Source organism: Vipera ursinii (assembly GCF_947247035.1).
Source record: "Vipera ursinii genome assembly, chromosome: 2".
Taxonomy (NCBI): domain Eukaryota; kingdom Metazoa; phylum Chordata; class Lepidosauria; order Squamata; family Viperidae; genus Vipera; species Vipera ursinii.
This window is the reverse complement of record NC_139513.1, coordinates 134,922,337-134,941,715: the sequence shown is the minus strand read 5'-3', so window position 1 is coordinate 134,941,715 and position 19,379 is coordinate 134,922,337. Positions and strand designations below refer to the sequence as shown.

Here is a 19,379-nt window from a genome sequence, read left to right as displayed (position 1 = left end):
TACAGCCTGATCTTGACTCTGTATACTCTGTATACTCGTTCTATACAGTGGCGGGGTTCAGCCGGTTCGCACAACTTTGGCAGAACCGGTATCTAATTTTTCATTGCCCAGGCCCAGAATGGACTTCCGGAAGCAGCATCCACACAGAGATCCGGTTATTCACATATTTGAATCCCACCACTGGTATTGTTACATCATAATAATATATAAGAAGCACATAAATAGTTTTGTATACTTTGATCATTCCAAACCACCCATCATTATCTTATATCTGTGCTATACAGCAGAAAAAGCCAATCTAATATTGTGATTAGATAGGGACAATCTAAGTCTGACCTTGGCTAATCAACTAAGCCTAGATTACAGGGTTATTATGAAGACAGAATTGGTATTAGAGAGAAGCCTAAATGCCTCCCTGACCCCTTGGAAGAAAGATAACACACACAAACACACATTGCTTTGCATATTATACAATGACCCATTTACTAATAATGATAATTAGTACCAATGTATTCTCATTTAATAGGAGTATGATCTATTGGTGAAATACAATAGTCATTAACTTTATTTGGCACCATGTCAGCTTTTAAAACACACCATTAAAATTGCATGGTCTACCTTCTCAGACCTTGCTTTTTGTTATTACTAAGAACTGTAGATATTTTTATTATCATCAGTAGGTCATTACATATAGCATGAAATAAGTATTTCACCTCTGCTGTAACTTACTTATTTAGTTGCAAATGTTCCTTAATGTGAATAGAAATGCTTAATACAAATGTAATTCGTAAAGAGAATTTAACTTTTAAATACTGCAAAACTTTTGTAGCATGATTTTAGAATTCATACACTTGTTAAATTTAAATTTTACAAATATATTTTAGTCAAGCCATATCTGATTACTTAGAAGCCTTTAAACCAGGGGTCTTCAAACTTGGCCCTTTTATGACTTATGGACTTCAACTCCCAGAATTCCTCAGCCAGGGTCTGGCTGAGGAATTCTGGGAGTTGAAGTCCACAAGTCATAAAAGGGCCAAGTTTGAAGACCCCTGGTTTAAACAGAAATACCAGGTGACTGGAAAGAACTTGCACATCCTACTGTTATTCAGGTCAATATCAATTTAACATATAATCTGAGAAATGTTTAGCTAAATACCGAAATTGTTCCTATAGTTGCAAACCAATACACAGGCAGGTCCAACCATACATAATTAGCAGCAAATCTCAGCAAGATCTTTGAGACTTATACCAGAGTAAAAATAATTGAGACAAGGCTTTGAAAGTAACAACATAATATAAAAAAGACAGTGATTGTAAGGAGACAAGTATCAAATCCATAGTTTAAAATGTCATCTATCCGAAACAATTTTTTAAAAGAAATATAGCAACCTCTCATTATCATTTCAGCCACTTAGTTTGACTAATTCAATTATTTCAAAACATTATTTTCTTTACGGGTATACCACAGAACCCATGCAATTTAAACAATACTATGATTTTATTTCATAGAAGCCTGGTTGAAAGGTTATTTATTCAGTGAAAATTGGTTATAATAATTTAATGTCTTTGAAAATGCATCATCATACCGTTTCCTTTCAATCTTTTTTTTGTGGGGGAGGAGGAATTGTGATTTAGGAGGATAAAGTAATAGAAGCCTAAGACTGTGAATCTGTAATTTGATAGGTTGAGATCTAACTTTCTGTAAGTAGCTTCTAACCATGATTAAATTATGAGGGTAAATTTTTGTGTCTTTATATATATATATATATTTCATCTGAAACACTGACTTGCTATCTGGGAGTAATCATCTGCAAAATAGTCTTTGCCTGGATTAGAATATGTTACTCCTACCAAATGACAGTTGCTGAAACTCTGTACCCATCAAAGTTCTTGTAACAATCTGCCAATTTACTAAAACTATTTAAATTTTCAGCATCTGAAAGGTGGAAAGTAATCCTGGAGAAGTTTACTGAATGCAGCAGGGATTTGCTATTGAAAAGAAATTCAGTAAACTGAAGAAAGAAAGGCTTAGAATTCTGATTTCACAAACTCTTTCATCATTTGAGTCAAGTGCTATTAATAATGTATTGAACACGTGTGTCCTTTCTGAAATTAGCTTATTTATTTCTTTGTTTATCCATCCATCCATCCCACATAAGTCTCTTACTGCCCATAATAGAAATACCAAGTCTTCAATACCAAAACAATCTCAGTTTCTCTTATCCTTTAAATAAAAGTACTGAAATAAGATTCTACTCCATTTTCTCCTTCTCACTTCTGAATCCAATAAACTAAGGGCAAATCTTTCTTAATTTGAACATGATTTTTAATAGGACATGTAAGCACCAGCATTCCTGTTGATTCCCCTTTGTACTGATTCCTATTTAACCAAATGGACCAAACTGAAGGAACATATTTACGGAGAAGTTCTCACGAAGAGTATCTTTAAGGAAGTCTTCCTTCAGAACTTGACTGCTGCTTTGGAGCAAAGGCTGAATTCCTGAGAAAAGGGAATTCCTGAGGCATACAAAAAGTGAAATATGCTAAGCCAAAAAGAACCACCTGTATAGTAGATACTTTAGTTACTGAATCACTCCTAATTAGCTCGCTCTGCTGATGTAGCCTTTTAAAAAGGCATATTGTGGAAGAAGGATGCTGCCTGGGTAGCCTGCTGTTAAATTCCCTTGGGCTACTTCTTCCTGATTTCACTGAGATCTTGTGAAACGTTAGCCAAGAAAGCTCTGAGAAAGTGGCTCATTAAGAACTGAGGCTATAGAAATAAGTTCATTTCTCCTTAAACCAAAATGTATATATTATGTTTAATAAAACAGGCATCCAGGTCTAGAATTATGTTTTGTAAATTAAAGTTACAATGACATGAACGCCTACTGGTGTAAACATGCTTAAGCTTGGGCATCTTTACAGCAAACACAACCGAAAGATTATCTTCAGGGGTATCCAAAAGTGAAGGAACGTATGGCATGATGCCGTGACTCAAAACCCAAAACTTGTTTCAAAAACGGGCACACAAGTATGTAAAGGCAGTATTTGTATTGCGACAGCTCCACACTTGTACGATCATTTTGATATAATCTTAGTTTGCTGCTGATGCCCACGAAAGCATTGATTGTTGGGACCTGCTCCTAAAATAAATGAAAGTTTCAGAATTATTTCTGGGTTTTCTTTATGTCACTTCTGTACTATCTGTCATTTAGAATAACCCCAAACATCTGCTTTGTCAAATTCTGTAGGCTACGTTGTGATGATAGAATTGGGGAAACCGAAGCTGCTATGCCACTAATATTGTTTTGGAAAAAAGCACATACGTACCTCAAGCATCAAAATGAAATAAAATGGGAATACATTTTTTCCTCACGCATTTCACATCTATCCACCTGTATCTCATTCTTATTATGGGCAGACTATTGACCAATGATGCTGAAACAATAGCTGCTGAAAGTTGGCAACACGTAAAAGGACTGCAATTACTTTTTGTGTCAGAGATTCAGAAGTCTGATATGACATTTGTTCCCTGTTTCCATGGTTTATTTTGCCAAAGTTGCTCAGCAACTCTTGTATTTTCTTGTAAGAAAGGTCTAGAACACATTCTAGCTTAGCTTGGTGGGAGCAAATTTGCAGAGCCTTGAGGTTGAGATTTTAGATAAGTCTTAAATCAAAGCTTGCACCCTCTTGCTAACATCTCAAAAAGACCATTTTCAGGAAGACTGATTAAGATGCAGTAATCCTTAAGGTGAGCTCTATTTCTGCTCTGTACTCACTCCAGACAAGATTGTTGAGTGAAACATGTAAGTTAATTAGCTGGCCAGTAGGCTTACCCATTATATGGTCATGTCTACTGAGAGTAGAGATCAAAATCTGCTTGCCTGCCTGCCTGCCTGCCTGCTTGATCTATCTATCTATCTATCTATCTATCTATCTATCTATCTATCTATCTATCTATCTATCTATCTATCTATCTATCCATCCATCCATCCATCTATCATTTCCCCCCACACACACACACTTTTGAGGAGGTTGGGTATTTCCATTTTGCAGGGGCTTTGTGTTCCTACTTTCAGCCTCATTTTTGAGTTTTTCAGTCAAAACCCTTTGTAATCTGGTGATTAAATTCCAGTGGCACAACCTCAAGATATTTTGGTGGTTGAATGCAAATGAGGACTGGTAGGCTGCACGGTGCTCTCTGATTGTCCACGCTTGCTTTAGGAGGTATTAGGTTTAGGTCTGCCAAACTATAAAGAAAACATATGTAAGCAAATGATTAAAGAGAAAGTGTTTTCACTTCTTCACTATTACTGTCATTCTATGGAATCCAGAATGATAAGGCAAATGACTTTACTGATACTTCCTTCCATTTGCTTACCTATTACCAAAGAAAAGAAATCTTTACTTTTTAATTTTCACTCATTTTAAATTTGTTCACCATACAATCAGACCAACTCAGACCAACTGTGATTTACGAGTAGATAAAACCAAAAGACCCATAAAATTACAAAGGTTCCATGGTCAATCATCAATATAACAGTAACTATAGACACACACTTCTGCCAACCTAGCAGTTCGAAAGCAGGTAAAAATGCAAGTAGAAAAATAGGGACCACTACGGTGGGAAGGTAACAGCGTTCCGTGCGCCTTTGGCGTCTAGTCATGCCGGCCACATGACCATGGAGATGTCCTCAGACAAGCGCTGGCTCTTCGACTTTGAAACGGAGATGAGCACCGGCCCCTAGAGTCGGAAACGACTAGCACGCATGTGCGGGGGAACCTTTACCTTTATAGACACACAGATTGGACTACAGATCAGCAATTCTTACATCTTGAAGATCTTATAGAAAACATGTTTTGACAACTTCTGGAATGATGCCAAGGTGGGCACCTATAGGACCTCTCCAAGAAGGGTGTTCTACAAGGTGGGGGCTACCATAAATAAACACTTTCACATCACAAATGGGGGAAACTATTAACATCCCCATTTGGGACACTTCCATGTGGAGGAGACAAACCTGAAGTTACCTAGGATCCAAGCTACATAAGACTTTGCATCTTAAAACCAGTGTTTTGAACAGTACACAAGGCTGTTGCATTTTGTATCAACTTTGTCTATGGAGATTCTGAATCATGTAGGTCACGGTTGTCTCAAAGGTGCTTTTTCCAAAAAGCAACTGGACTTTCTTAGTTTTCCTTAGAAAATGTTTTGCTTCTCATCCAAGAAGATCCAATCCAAGAGAACTGAAACAGCTTCTTGGATGAGAAGTGGAACGTTTTCAAAGAAAAAAAAATAAGAAAATCCAGCTGCCTTTTGGAAAAAGCACCTTTGGGGTGTACCAACTCTAGTTTAACTGAATATTTGGAAAAAGCAGCCCATAGAAATATGCTGCAGTAGTTCAGTATAATAGCGATGAGAACATGAGTTACTTTCATCAGGGCCTCCCTCTTCAGATAGGGCACCAGCCAAACATGTGTGAAGGCTACCTTGATCTTGAACTCAACTGTCAAATCCAGCAGGAGTCATGAATATAAGAAGAGTTAGACTTCATTTCATTTCATTTCATTTATTATATTTGTATACTGCCCTTCTCCCGAAGGACTCAGGGCGGTGAACAAGGCACATATAAAAGTACAGAATACAAAAATTAAAAAAGAATTAAATAAGAGCCCGAGCTAAAACAGTAAAATAATATATAAATCCCCAATAAAAACCCCAGCACATCCCCCATCAGGCCAGGCCGGCTTGTTCAAATAGGTAGGTCTTCAGACCGTGTCGGAAGGAGCTAAGGTCAGGTGCCATCCGGAGCTCAACCGGCAGCTGATTCCATAAAGCCGGGGCGCCCACAGAGAAGGCCCTCCCCCCGGGGGCCGCAAGCCGACATTCTCTGGCCGGTGGCACCCTGAGGAGGCCCTCTCTGTGGGAACGCACAGGGCGGAGGGAGGTTGACGCCGGCAGCAGGTGATCCCCGAGGTACTCCGGACCCATGCCATGTAGGGCCTTGAAAACCATTACCAAAACCTTGAACCTCACCCGGAAGACAACTGGTAGACTTCACTGAGACAGTGACATCCCAATCATTTATAACCAGACCTGATAGACAGATCTTAGTAGGATCTGACTTTAGCTTGTTTCAGCCTTTTACAACCTTCAGACACCAGGTCTACATCACCACACCATCTCCAAATTGCTCAGTATGGTGATATGCCAATTAGATATCAACACCTCAAAATGATGGATAACTTCTCTCAACTGTTTCATCTCTATGTTAGAGAATAAGGATGAAGGGCCAAAGCATGCAGTGTTCCCCATGGGAGTGTTCCCTAGGACAATCTCTCTTCTCTGTCCCCCACCACCCACCCTCCAGCCCTGAAAGCTGCTTAGGAAAGAGTAGAGTCATTGCAGAACCTTAAATAAAGCAGCTATCCAGAATGATGCCATGATAAATGATCAAGAAAAACACTGTCAAAAGTACTAAAAAGGTCATCCAAAGTGAGTGCACCCATTTCTGTTCAATGCCCGGGCTTAAACCTTGACTGACTGGGCTCTGGGGAACACTGTAATTAACATCCCACCACCTTTCTTACAAAGTAGAGTTTGAAGTCAGCAGAGTAGTTGTCAAATATATCCTGATCCAGGGAAGGCTTCTCCAGGAGATTCATACCACCATCCTTTTCAAAGCATCCAGCACAACTCATTGTATCAAGGAGATACTGGACACCTTCTTAACACCAGCTCATCCTCACTTCACCCTGCTACTAACTACACAAAGGAGCCCCCTTTGTTTTTATGAAAATTACTCTATCCACTTCATCAGAGTTTACAGACCAAATAAATTGTTCGTGACATTACAAGATGCTATTCCAGTCACCACTTCAGACACTGCCTTGAAAGAATCAAGCCTCTTCAATACGAGTGATTTTTCTTAAGCAAACATGTCACAGGGTAGAAGCAGACCTTTCTATCTACTATTTCCCACAGGGAGCAGGCTAGCTTAAATAAAGCTGCTGGACAAACAACCTGGTGATGCAAGAAGTTCACAGTAGTACTAATGCTTGATCCAAACTCAAATTATTTGGTCAAGTTCAATTCTGCTAAGCTTGTAAGCCGCCCTGAGTCGTCGGAGAAGGGCGGGATATAAATGGAATTAAAATAAAAAATAAATAAAAAAATAAATTCTGGCTTTTATTACTAGTGCTCCAGTCATCTCATCTTTGAGAGCTCCTTGTAAACCAAGAGACATTCCAGATTGGAGACAGATACTACTTGGGAGGCAATTACATCAGATATGCTGGCCATCTTCAACTCCAGCTCTCAACTCTCAGCAGAACTCCCTGACAAGATTACTGGAAAAATGTCCCAGTATTCATTGGAATCTATAAGGTACCTAGTATGAACCATCTTAATCAGCCCATCACCCCCGCAGTGGTCTTAGAAAGGCAGGAAATCTAATATGGGTAAGGAAGTGATTGATCAAGGCAAAGGATCAAAGTAACTTCTTCCATCTTCAGATCAGGACACCAACTACTTGAAACAAAGAAAACAACAAACATAGGACATTTTGTGTGTGTCAGGTAGGACCTTGCCTGAGATAAGCTCACTGCTGCTATAGAGGCCATGAACACCTCAGCCTTCCCAGATTCCTCCCATCTACAGCAACAAGGAAGTGGAAGTCCTCCAGCACCAGCCCAGCAATAAGGTTCAGAAAGGGCTCCTGTAAGGCAGCAAGGCAACCAGTACATAAACAGGATGCTCAACCAGTCAGATTTCAAGTTCACACTCAGCCACTGTCACCCGAAGAAGAGAAGCCAAGCTATTTCTCACGATCCTCACTACCCCATCCTTCCCAGTTTTAGCATCACAGAATTTACACAATTATAGTTTCCAACATCCTTCATTCTACACCACATGGAGTGGCACTGCTGGGAATCATATAATTCAGTGACACTACCCCATTCAGGGAGTATATGAATTCTGAATAAGGCCTCATTTTCTTTCGGCTTACTATGTTGGCTAGAACTTACAGAAGGTAATGGAAAGCCATCCAGAAGACACCAAATTGTGTCCTGCTTCTCTAAATGATGAAACAGAGAGCCCAGTTCCCAACACTGGCAGACAGAAAGTTAAAAGGTAGTAGAACAGGGAAAGGAAATTGGAAAAGAAGGGAAGCGGGACAAAGGATTTTTCTGTAGTTCCACTGTCCTCCAGAAAACCCATTTCTACAATTCTGTCAGAGGTTTAGCAAAATCATAAAAGGTTGTCTTTGGGCTACTCAGGGCAATGGAAAGACCAGCTGCAGCTTCCATTGACTCAGTATTGTCCTAGAGCAGCCATCTCACTCACTCTCCTGAGTTCATCCTTTGGGAAGACCAGACTGAGAAATGAGTTCATTAAGTTAACTTTCCCCTAGTATTCCCATCCAAAGACTAGGGTAAAAGAATGGGTCCAGCAATGAGTCCATTATCAAGCTGGCGTTGATAAATGCTGTGCTCCAAAAGGAAGGGGTAGCCCCATCCTGTTCATTAGGCTACCTTGAAAGAGCACAATCTACTTATCAGCTCCCTCTTTCTGGGATTTTGTCACGTTTAGGAGAAAGATCGGCAGTAAGTGGGAGGCTGACCACCCCCACCCCCAACTGACATGGTGCTAAAGCTACTCCATAATCCATAATCAGCTCAATATTGTTGAAATGACTGTGATGAACTCCACTAATAATTTGTCATGTGCGTAAGGAAAGTGTCACTGAAAAATTAAATACTTGCATATTCTTTTGAACAACCTCCCAAGTCTAATGTGTGTATACCTGAAAGAAACTCATTAGCTGAACCTTCCCCAATGTAACCTTTTACCCCATTGCTTGTTCTAGCTCATGTGAAGGGCACCACGTTGGAGAATATTTTACTAGCGCATACACAGACATGTATACATTCGCAAGGGATGTCTTTAGTATTCTGCAGACACTAGTAACGCCTCTTTGCCTCTTCTGTCCCCAATTTCTTACCCACTTTTTTTTAAAAAAAAAATCCGTTCTTTTGCATTTCTTTCAATCTTTGATTAAGCTAAAGTGCCCAGGAAAAAGGGTTAAGATTCAACAAGGCTGGGTTGAGGCAAAGCAGAAACCTTGGGTTAAGCATCACTCCCTCTGTCCGGTTCCCATAGCAATCAGAGACATCGGTTGCCAAGGCAACAACGTCCTCCCTCCCAGACAGTATCAGAGCAGAAGTAGCAACTCGGCTGCGGCCAGCTGTATCTGGAGGAAAGGGTGTGTGTGGGGAGGCGGGAGAAAGGGGGGGGGTGTGAGAGAGGGAGAGAGAAAGAGAGGGAGAGGGAGAATGAATGAATGATTGAATGAATGAGAATTAACGCTCCACAGCTTCGCCAGGAAAAAGGGGAACTAAAACTCCCAGTCTTTTGGCCAACCTCCGGTCTCACATGAAAGCCTCACATTGTTCCTCACTCGCCATTCCGAGCGAGGAAGTTGGGCACTTTTCCTGAATCTTTTTTTCCTTCGTTTGCCTTACGGTCGCTCCCGCGCAGACGGAGCCAGCCCCTCGACCACGTTCCCGCCTCGCCTCGCCCTGCCTTCGCCTCGCCCCGCGTGTCTGAGGCGCTCGCCCTTCCTGCCGCGGGGCTACTATACCTTCAATACAGCAGAACCTCCAGAGGCCGGAGTGGGTGAGGTCGCCTTTCACTTTTTTCGGCTGGCTTTGCGCCGTCTCGTCCGTGGCGGTGACATTGGTCCCGTTGCAGAGGTTGGCGCTCGAGTAGAGCCAATAATCGGTGCCGATAGCGATGGTCATGAGGCTGAAGGCGGCGAAGGCACCCACCGTGGTCAGCAGCATCTGGATCCCACGGTCGCACCAGACCATGGTGCTTCATGCTCCACCCGACGGGCTCAGGGGGCAGCAAGAGACAGACGCAGTCGAGCACTGCCTCCCCGCCCGCCGCGCCTTAGCGGGAGCTTCCCCTCCTTCCCGCTTCTCTTTCTCCCCCTCGCCTCCCTCCTGCCATTCGCCCTGGACGTGGCAAAGGAGCCGAGACATGGGCGGAGGGGGAAGAAGGGCGCGCCGAAAGGTTCGCGCCAAAACACAGCCAAAAGAAAAGAAAAAAATAAAGGGGAAAAAAAGTGGCCCTCGTAAAGGTCGCCGCCCTTTCGGGAGCCAGAGGAGCCGCCACGCTGCCAGCTGGGGCTCCTTCCCCTCGGGGCGCTCCCTCGCCTCACCAGCGCGCCACGCGCCCGGCGGCACACGCCGCAAATCGCCACTTCCCGCCGCCTAAATTCGGCGGAGGCAGAGGAGGCGGGGCGCCTAAAAGCCCCTCGAGGCTGCTTGGGCTCCGCCCCTCCCCGAGAGAGGGAGAGGGAGAGGGCAAAGGGAGGAAATAGGGGGCGAGGGTCGGTGCTTGGCCGTGCGCGCGCGCGCCCTTCCTCACCGCCTTACTCCAGGCGTCGGCGAACCGAGCGCAGGTGGAAGAGAATGGTCTTTCGGCGCCGTGGGTAACGGCCGAAGGATCTGCTTGAAAGGGGCGGGGATGGGTGGCGGGTTTTTTTGTTTTTTTTTGAGGAAACTAGAAGTCCGTAGTAGCCTAGATTTCGAGGCAGTTTCCTCTGGAATCTCCTTTGGAGGAGCTTGGGAATAAAACCTGGCTGGTTTGGGTCTCAAACTGACGTTCTTATCCGTGCTTCACTGTGGCCACTGTTTTCTTCTGGCTAGAAAGTGCCCAAAAGAGGGAGTAGGTTTACTCGGAGCAGGGATTCAAAGATCATTGTACAATCCGTAGTAGCCAGAGGATCGCTCTCTCTCATCTGTCTTATCATCTATCATTTATCTGTTTAAATTCATATGCCGCCCATCTCATCATCTCTGGGCAGCAGTACTGAAGCTTTTCTCTAGGTTGTTCAAAAATCTCTGTAAATCAAAAAGATTATCACATTATGCGCTCAGGCATAAATGAACTTTACTATGAAACAGCTATTTTCCCATCACTTCATTTTGGCCACTTACCTGGCAACCTTTTTCATTAACCAAACTTATCAGTATTTAGTTTCGTTGCTGCTGAATGACCACCTAAACCCCATGAAGTTAAAACTTCTAAAATTTGACTGGCTTCCTCGCCTCACAAAAAAACCCCAATTATGGGCAGAAAATTTATTCCAATTCTACCAAACAATTAAAAATGGAATTAGCAATTAAGGAAAGAAAAAGTCAAATTTTGTTTTCATGTTAGTATATTTTACCCTCTCATAAAAGTGCAGTTATTTCGGCAAATCCAGCTCAATTCCAGATGGCTTTGAATGCAAAGTAAGCTAAAACAAAATTAAAATGTGACCCATGAAAAAAAGCAATTTCCATTTGGTACTTCTCACTTATAATTAATGGGAAAAGCACTATAAGCCATTCCGGCTGGGGTGTAGGGAAAGAACTGCTGGGAAAGAGGAAGATTAAAAGTTGAAGGTGGAAAAGTGGAAATCACCATGGCAAAGCTTCCCACAAGGGGCCTCTTCTCTCCCAGTGGCTTCTTTCCCCCCCAATCAGCGAGATGGGGAACAGCAGGAAAAGAATGGTATTGCTCAGGGCCTCTTTGTGCTCTGTAGCTACCTTAGGTAAAGGTAAAGGTTCCCCCGACATGCATGCTAGTCGTTTCCAACTCTAGGTGCTCATCTCCGTTTCAAACCCGAAGAGCCAGCGCTTGTCTAAGGACGTCTCCGTGGTCATGTGGCCGGCATGACTAGACGCCAAAGGCTCACAGAACACTGTTACCTTCCCACCATAGTGGTCCCTATTTTTCTACTTGCATTTTTACGTGCTTTCGAACTGCTAGGTTGGCAGAAGCTGGGACGAGCAGCTACCTTAGTCAAGGCCAAGAGAATGGCAAGAAGGAGGGCAGAGATGGGAAGCTGCAATGAAGTGGTATTGTTGGGAAACGCCCAGCCAGACAGTAAAGAGGGATCAAGTGTGAATTAGTCTTGAGTCATTGTGCAGCTGCAAGAGATCCAGAACTGACTGCCCAGACAAGCTCACTGTAACCTTATCTATCTGTTCCCAAGGGAAGGAAAGCAGTGTGTGGAGATTCTTGTATTCTAGGCAGAATACAATAAAGTAGTTAGCTTGAACCTTACTCTTGTGGGTCTGGTTGCTTGTGCCTGACATATCTCAATAAATCCTAGCAAACCTGACTAGGAAGAGAATACACTTTCAATTAAGAGGATAGATTGTTATCCTAGCCCAAGTGGCAAGAGCTAGGATATGTTCCTGGTTCAGCCCAGGGATGGTGATATGTTGGACTCTTAAGCTATAGGTATCTGCAGGAAATAGGTGCTTTTATAAGCTCCTCCTGTTCCATCTGTACTTGTGATGTTGTAATACACATACAAAAGGGGTGCGGCTTGCAGCACAACACCATAACACTGTTTTTCTCATTCTGTCCCCCTCCCTTGCCAATTCCTCTCCCTTATCACTCATGGACACTATTGTCCTAAGTTGTGACTCTGTTTTGATTCAGAGCGTGAGCCCCACAAAATGACCACCTGGAGCAGTCATGTCAAACACAAGGCCCGGGGGCCGGATTCGGCCCGCGAAGTGGTTTCATGTGGCCCGTGAAGCCATCCTGGAAACAGTGAGGGAACGGCCCCCACTGCCTTGGCCCTGGCCAAGAGACCCTCCTTCTGCCAGAGACCCTCAGATCTGTCCCACTCCTGCCCAGGCCCCCATAGGCACCCTTGATGCGAACAATGTAGAGCTGGCCACGCCCACCTAGTAGGCCATACGCACTCTGGCCATGCCCACCCAGTAGGCCACGCCTGCCCTGGCCATATGCACCCGGCCCCCTGAGGGCAACCGCAATGCTGATGCGGCCCTCAATGAAATTGAGTTTGACACCCCTGACCTGGAGGGTCACAGGCAGCCTGTAGACTATGAGTTTGACATTCTGAACTCAGGCCTTTGACAAGGTTTGGACTAATTTAGGTTGTGCTAATTTTGTTTTAAATTCAGTGACATCACTTTCACTGTTAGCATATAGTGGCATAAAGAAAACTAGGCTAACTAAAATTGGGGAAAATCTTTAGATAGAATAGTAGAATGTTTTAGTGAACCATTTCTTTGCTCTTCCTACTCATTGGAATATTTAGAGGTGGTGCCTGCAAGGAAGGTCTCTGAATAATGAACTCAGCAGCGCCACTTCGTGTATGAATGCGTTGCCCAGTACATTACTGGAAACATAGAAGTCTTCCTTAGTCTCATGCATACCAGATGTGCTGGCAATGTGTTGGCAGGGGCATCAGGAATCTAGCTGTAACCTTAATACAGCTGGCACATGTCAGTTTGCAGAAGGCAGGTCTTTACTATGAAAAGCATATTTTTATTTTTATTTTATTTTAATTCCATTTATATCCCGCCCTTCTCCGAAGACTCAGGGCGGCTTACAAGCTTAGCAGTAGCCTTCATTCTATGTATATGCCTGCTTATTAGGGCTTTCACACACACACACACACCAAGCGGCATTATTACAAAGTCAGCTTAATTGCCCCCAACAATCTGGGTCCTCATTTTACCTACCTCGGAAGGATGGAAGGCTGAGTCAACCTTGAGCCTGGTGGGATGCGAACCTGCACTAATTGCAGGCAGCTGGTGTTACTTAAGGAGGCATTAGCCCACTGCTCCACCAAGGCTCTTTCCCTTCTTCTGATGAACCAAATTCTTAGGTTTGATAAGCCACTTTTAGATGTCTATCACATCTGTCCACTTTTTGAGAAGTCCAGACTTGGTGAGATAGGATGGAGAAGTCCTTCCTGTATCCCTCCCCCTTTTCCCTCTTTCAGGGAACAAGTAGTGCTTTACCAAGCAGTAGACTAGGGAAACTGCAGAAATAAGTAGAAATGAACAATAGGAGCCGGGTATGAAAATTTGATCAAAGGAAAATACTTCTACCTTTTACAGTTCTAGAAAAAGAGAGATGAAAAAATAAGACAGCATCATCTAGAAACACTACAGAATGGATAAGAGTAAAAAGAAAGGTGATGGGGAAGAGGAAATCAGCCTAATAAAGTCATTTATAAAATATGTCATAAGGAGGTAAAATAGGAAAGAATTGTCACACAACAGATGGATAAATTTCCTGATTGAACACTTAGATTCTTGCCATCTCACAACTTCAAATGACCTTCCATTTAATTTAATCTTTGTTATTTTATCACATTTCTTTGCCCTTCTGTTTTGGGGGACAAGGTTATTTTCACTAAATCTGTTGCTGAGGCCGATTCATGAACTGTCATCAACACATTCCCCCATACTGTATAAAAACTCAAAATCAATACATGCATATTTTCTCTCTCTGCTTTTCTATCAGTGATTTCTTCCAATGTTATCTAGTATCACCCAACCCTTGTTGGATCAAAAACAGCATGAGCCATGAAGACAGGATTCATATACTTGGGGAAATGGGCTTTCACTCTTAGACATTCACAATCAAAAATTTATTCTCCACAGCCACACCAAGCATAGCACTTTTAAAAAACATTGATAATTTATCACGCACAGGTGAATGAGTGGGGAGGATTTATTTAGAAGGAGAGTAGTATTTCTTGTTACACATTTCTAATAGCTTCCTCTGTTTTTCAATATAGCAATACAGGTAGACCCCGACTTAACAACAGGTTACTTTGCGACCATTTGAAATTAAAAAGCATTTTCCCAGAGTTACTATGACCCGGATATGAAGCTCCAACAGCTGCCCCTCCCAGTCATGTCATTGCATTTTAGGCACTCTGCGTTTACAGCTCTTTGCATTGTCCCAGAGTCACATGACCACAATCACAATTTGCAATGGTTTTTTTGCCAGAAACCAGTATTTCTTCCAGTTTCCATCAAAAAACACTCTGTTTAGATAATGATTTCCTTAATGACTGTGGCAATTGATAGCCACAAAAAAGGTTGTAAAATCGGGCATGCTCACATGGTGGTTTGCTTAACCAGCGGCATAACTTACAGCCATAATTCCGAGATCTATTATGGATGTAGGTTGGGGACTACCTGTGATCCTGTAGAAAATAAAGTTTTGTACAATTAGTGCAATTAGGAATAAATTATTATAATTAGTAAAGGTAAAGGTTCCCCCGCACATGCGTGCTAGTCGTTTCCGACTCTAGGGGCCGGTGCTCATCTCCGTTTCAAAGCCGAAGAGCCAGCGCTTGTCTGAGGACGTCTCCGTGGTCATGTGGCCGGCATGACTAGACGCCAAAGGCGCATGGAACACTGTTACCTTCCCACCGGAGTGGTCCCTATTTTTCTACTTGCATTTTTACGTGCTTTGGAACTGCTAGGTTGGCAGAAGCTGGGACGAGTAACAGGCGCTCACTCTGTTACGCGGCACTCGGGATTCGACCCGGCAAACTGCCGACCTTCTGATTGACAAGCTCAGCGTCCTAACCCACTGAGCCACCACGTCCCTTACAAATTATTATAATTATGATTAGCCAAGTGACATTGTGTTATAATGAGAATTGAAAGGATATTTGAAAAACCTATTCCGAAAGTATATCAAGCTTGTGTTCATATAGTATATTCAATTTGGTTACTGAAGTTGTTCATTTACTGGGTTCATACAATAAAGTAACCAAACCAACTGGGATTACACAATACACTAAGCTTGTTATTTAAAACTAATTAAAAATACATTTTTAAAAATGAACCCACTCATATTAGTTATGCGGTCAGAAAGTGGACGTCTTGGGAGTGCTATTTAGAGTCCTACATACTTTTCTTCATCCTACCTGAGAAAAATGACTAGGGGTATAACAAAAAAAAAAAAAGAATCCAGAAACTAAACATCTAAGCAAGACCCTAGATACAAATTGGATATTCTAAGTATCAGATAATATAGCTGAGATTTGGCCTGACACTGGATAAAGGGGGAGTGAGAGCTGAATTCTATGCATGTAAAGTTAGAAATAGGTAAAGGTAAGGTAAAGGTTCCCCCGCACATGCGTGCTAGTCGTTTCCGACTCTAGGGGCCGGTGCTCATCTCCGTTTCATAGCCGAAGAGCCAGCGCTTGTCTGAGGACGTCTCCGTGGTCATGTGGCCGGCACGACTAGCACGGAACGCTGTTACCTTCCCACCGGAGTGGTCCCTATTTGTCTACTTGCATTTTTACGTGCTTTCGAACTGCTAGGTGGGCAGAAGCTGGGACGAGTAACAGGCGCTCACTCTGCTACGCGGCACTCGGGATTCGACCCGCCAAACTGCCAACCTTCCGATCGACAAGTTCAGCGTCCTAACCCACTGAGCCACCGCGTCCCTTAAAGTTAGAAATACTTTCCACTATTTTCAGTAGGATTTCTCCCCCAGAAAATTGTTTTTAGGATTGAAAAACTAAGCCCTGCATTCAGAAACATTGCCAGCTGATTGGTTATCAACATAACAATGATGAAAGATGAAGGCTGGCTGGCCCTAACAGAGTTTCGATGGAGACAATGATGTCCAGCAGCCAGAGGGCCTTCACAGTTCAAGTTAGAGAAATAGAGAATAATTCCCTATTTATAGAAGGAAAGCTTGGTGACAAACACTCTGTATTTGCTTTGCATATTTAGACTTGTCAAATGAGCTAATCTTGTTTCTTCCACGTCAGTAGAGGTTTATTTGTCAGTTTGGGTCTTGATCATTTCAGAGAGCAGGAGCAGAGCAAGCATGCACACTGGCTAGAACTGAAGAAAAGCAAATCAGAATAAACAACATGGATCTGTTAATCATTCGGAAGTTATTTTAGAAGGTCACTGGCAAGAATGCTTTTACTATTTGTTGCACAATTTTTTATGGGCTGAGAGCCCCATTTGACTTAAAATGGGTCGTGGTATAGGATCAAGACAGAGAACGACACAAAGGGAAGACCAAAACTAAATATGACCTGATTTAAATTTACATAAAATCAGATAATGTAATTAATATGTATTTATAGTTAACACGTTTTTAAAAAAATCTTCTGATCCATAGAAAAATATAAATTAGCACTCAGTTTTGAAAGGAGTCTGGGTCTTATTTACTAAGGCTTCGGAGATGTATTGATTGTTATTGTAGACATTTTACATTTATTAGCTATTTTCTTTGCTTCTTTTATATTATTACTTGTACAAGAGATATTTTAATTTCTGTGAATTATTATGTGTCAAATGAAACTGGTGACTTCCACATCTGATAAATAAATAAATAAGCACATGGTGAAACCCCTTTTATCTCTTCTCAAGAACATAATGAATGAATTTCTGTCCTATCCAGCTATATAACTAGATTTTCTTCTCATATCTGTAGTCAAAAGATGGAACAAGAATAAAATTGTGTGATTCTTTCCCCCCACAAAAAAGAGTTACCAAGCTTCGATTTAATATCTATCTATCTATCTATCTATCTATCTATCTATCTATCTATCTATCTATCTATCTGTCTGTCTGTCTGTCTGTCTATATCTATCACTATCATTTATCATTTGCATTAAAGATTTTGATTATAGTAATAAAAGTTAATGCAAACTAAACTTAAAACAGAAAAGAAAGAATAAAAAGTATAAGAAAAAAGACTGGGTAAACAAAGACTATAATAAAGAAAAAGAAAAGACATATATAAGGAAGTGACTTGTAACCTTCATTACAACTAATTCAGTAACTTTTCATCCTGTTGGATTATACACAGATATCTCTTTATCCCGTATCCCATCCCTAATCTATAAACAAATGCATAAAACCAACTTTTCAAGCCTGATGTCAATAAAAAGTTCATTAAGGGTTGCCAGAAGTTTGCAGAAAAAGTAGCTTATTTAAATCTTGATCAAATAAACCAATTCCATATTTCTTCATTTTATTCCTAAATATGGTTAATAGGTAATTTCCATAAATGGTTAGAAAATGAGGCCTATGAATTACCTTTACTCTTAACTCCATGTGGTTGTGAGCAACATGGATAATCCCTTTGTCTCCTAGTGCTCAAACCCACTGAAGACCACCGGTGTCTTTTCATGAGGAACCACCATCTGAAGCACATATGAGTGATCACCTATCTTCTCATTGTCCAGAGAGATTTCGAAGAATCGGTCTACTCACTGTCTTTGATCCTTGCTACGGTTATCAGATCCATTTTTGTGAAGACATCTTCAATTTGCCATGCCTCTCCTAGAAGTCCGATTACCTACTGAGTCATCACCAAGTGAGCAAAAATTGAAATATATAAGTTCTTTGCCCCAGTTTTCTTTAACACACATACAGAGAGACACACAGTGGTGATGATTTATTTATTTTTGCCAAGTTGCAACCTTTCCTAGATCAGGAAGTACTGGCAACATGCCTTGTTACTTTCAGGACAGTTTACTCCAGTTAGAATCTGCCTGTCCAATTCTTACACTCCAGGACAGCTTGTTAAAGGAATGGGAATGTAAAAGCAAGCAGGTCATCTTGGTTGTTGCCTTCTAGCTATAGCCTCCCAGAGTTAAACAGACCACATTATCTTGTCCACAATATGAGAATGTTAAAACTGCTTGAACTGTGCTGCCTTGGATTGTTATATGAATTGTATATGTATAAATGGATGCATATGTGTACTTGCACACACAGATATACACAGACATACATACAAATGAACATACATACAAAAAAAGCAAAAACAGAAATGCGACATTTGTGTTTCAATCAGTGTGAATGGACTACATTTGTTCAGTTGCTAAGTCATGTCCAACTCTTTGTGACCCCCATGGACCACAGTACACCAGGCTCTCCTGTCCTCCATTGTCTCTTGGAGCTTGCCCAAATTCATGTTCATTGGGTCAATAACACTTATCTAACCACCTCCTCCTCTGCTGCCCCCTTCTTCTTTTGCCTTCAATCTTTCCCAAGATCAGGGCCTTTTCCAGTGAGTCCTCATTTCTCATTAGGTGGCCAAAGTATTTGAGCTTCAGCTTTAGTATCTGTCCTTCCAAAGGACAATCAGGGCTGATTTCCTTTAGGATTGACTGATTTGATCTCCTTATGGACTGCAGTGCAGGTCAGCAAGTGTATTTATTGGACTGACTATGGCAATTTAGCATTTCTGCATCTGAATCAGAGTCAAAAGCCTTGAGTTGGAGAAAGTATGTTAGGCTGTCTTATAGAAAGGCACAACAGGATGCTTTTAAAAATACTGAGATTCCAAGTTTCAGCTTGATAATGTCTTTCTTCTTGTTAAAATGGTTGACCTTTCATTAACATTTATCCAGTTTTAATGTAGAGCACTTTCAGTTCAAAACATGTTTTTGAATAGATTTCAGCCTTTTTTTTCTCCCCCGGATAACTTGCAGGTTATCACAAAGAAACACAGAGAGAAACAGAGTTGGCTTTGAACAATACATTTTTTTCCTACA

At 41.8% G+C, this 19,379-nt stretch overlaps 1 protein-coding gene across 1 annotated transcript in view; it reads right to left on the bottom strand.

Moving 5' to 3' along the window:
* The window catches only part of CACNG4 (calcium voltage-gated channel auxiliary subunit gamma 4), a gene marked incomplete at its 3' end in the record, with an annotated part of 107,874 nt that extends 97,536 nt beyond the window's left edge, over positions 1–10,338 (bottom strand). The window contains exon 1 of the mRNA XM_083355459.1: positions 9,645–10,338. Within this exon, the coding sequence (XP_083211585.1) occupies positions 9,645–9,873 (229 nt within the window). The 5' untranslated portion in view covers positions 9,874–10,338. The remainder of the gene's footprint in view (positions 1–9,644) is intronic.
* Positions 10,339–19,379: the final 9,041 nt, after the last annotated feature.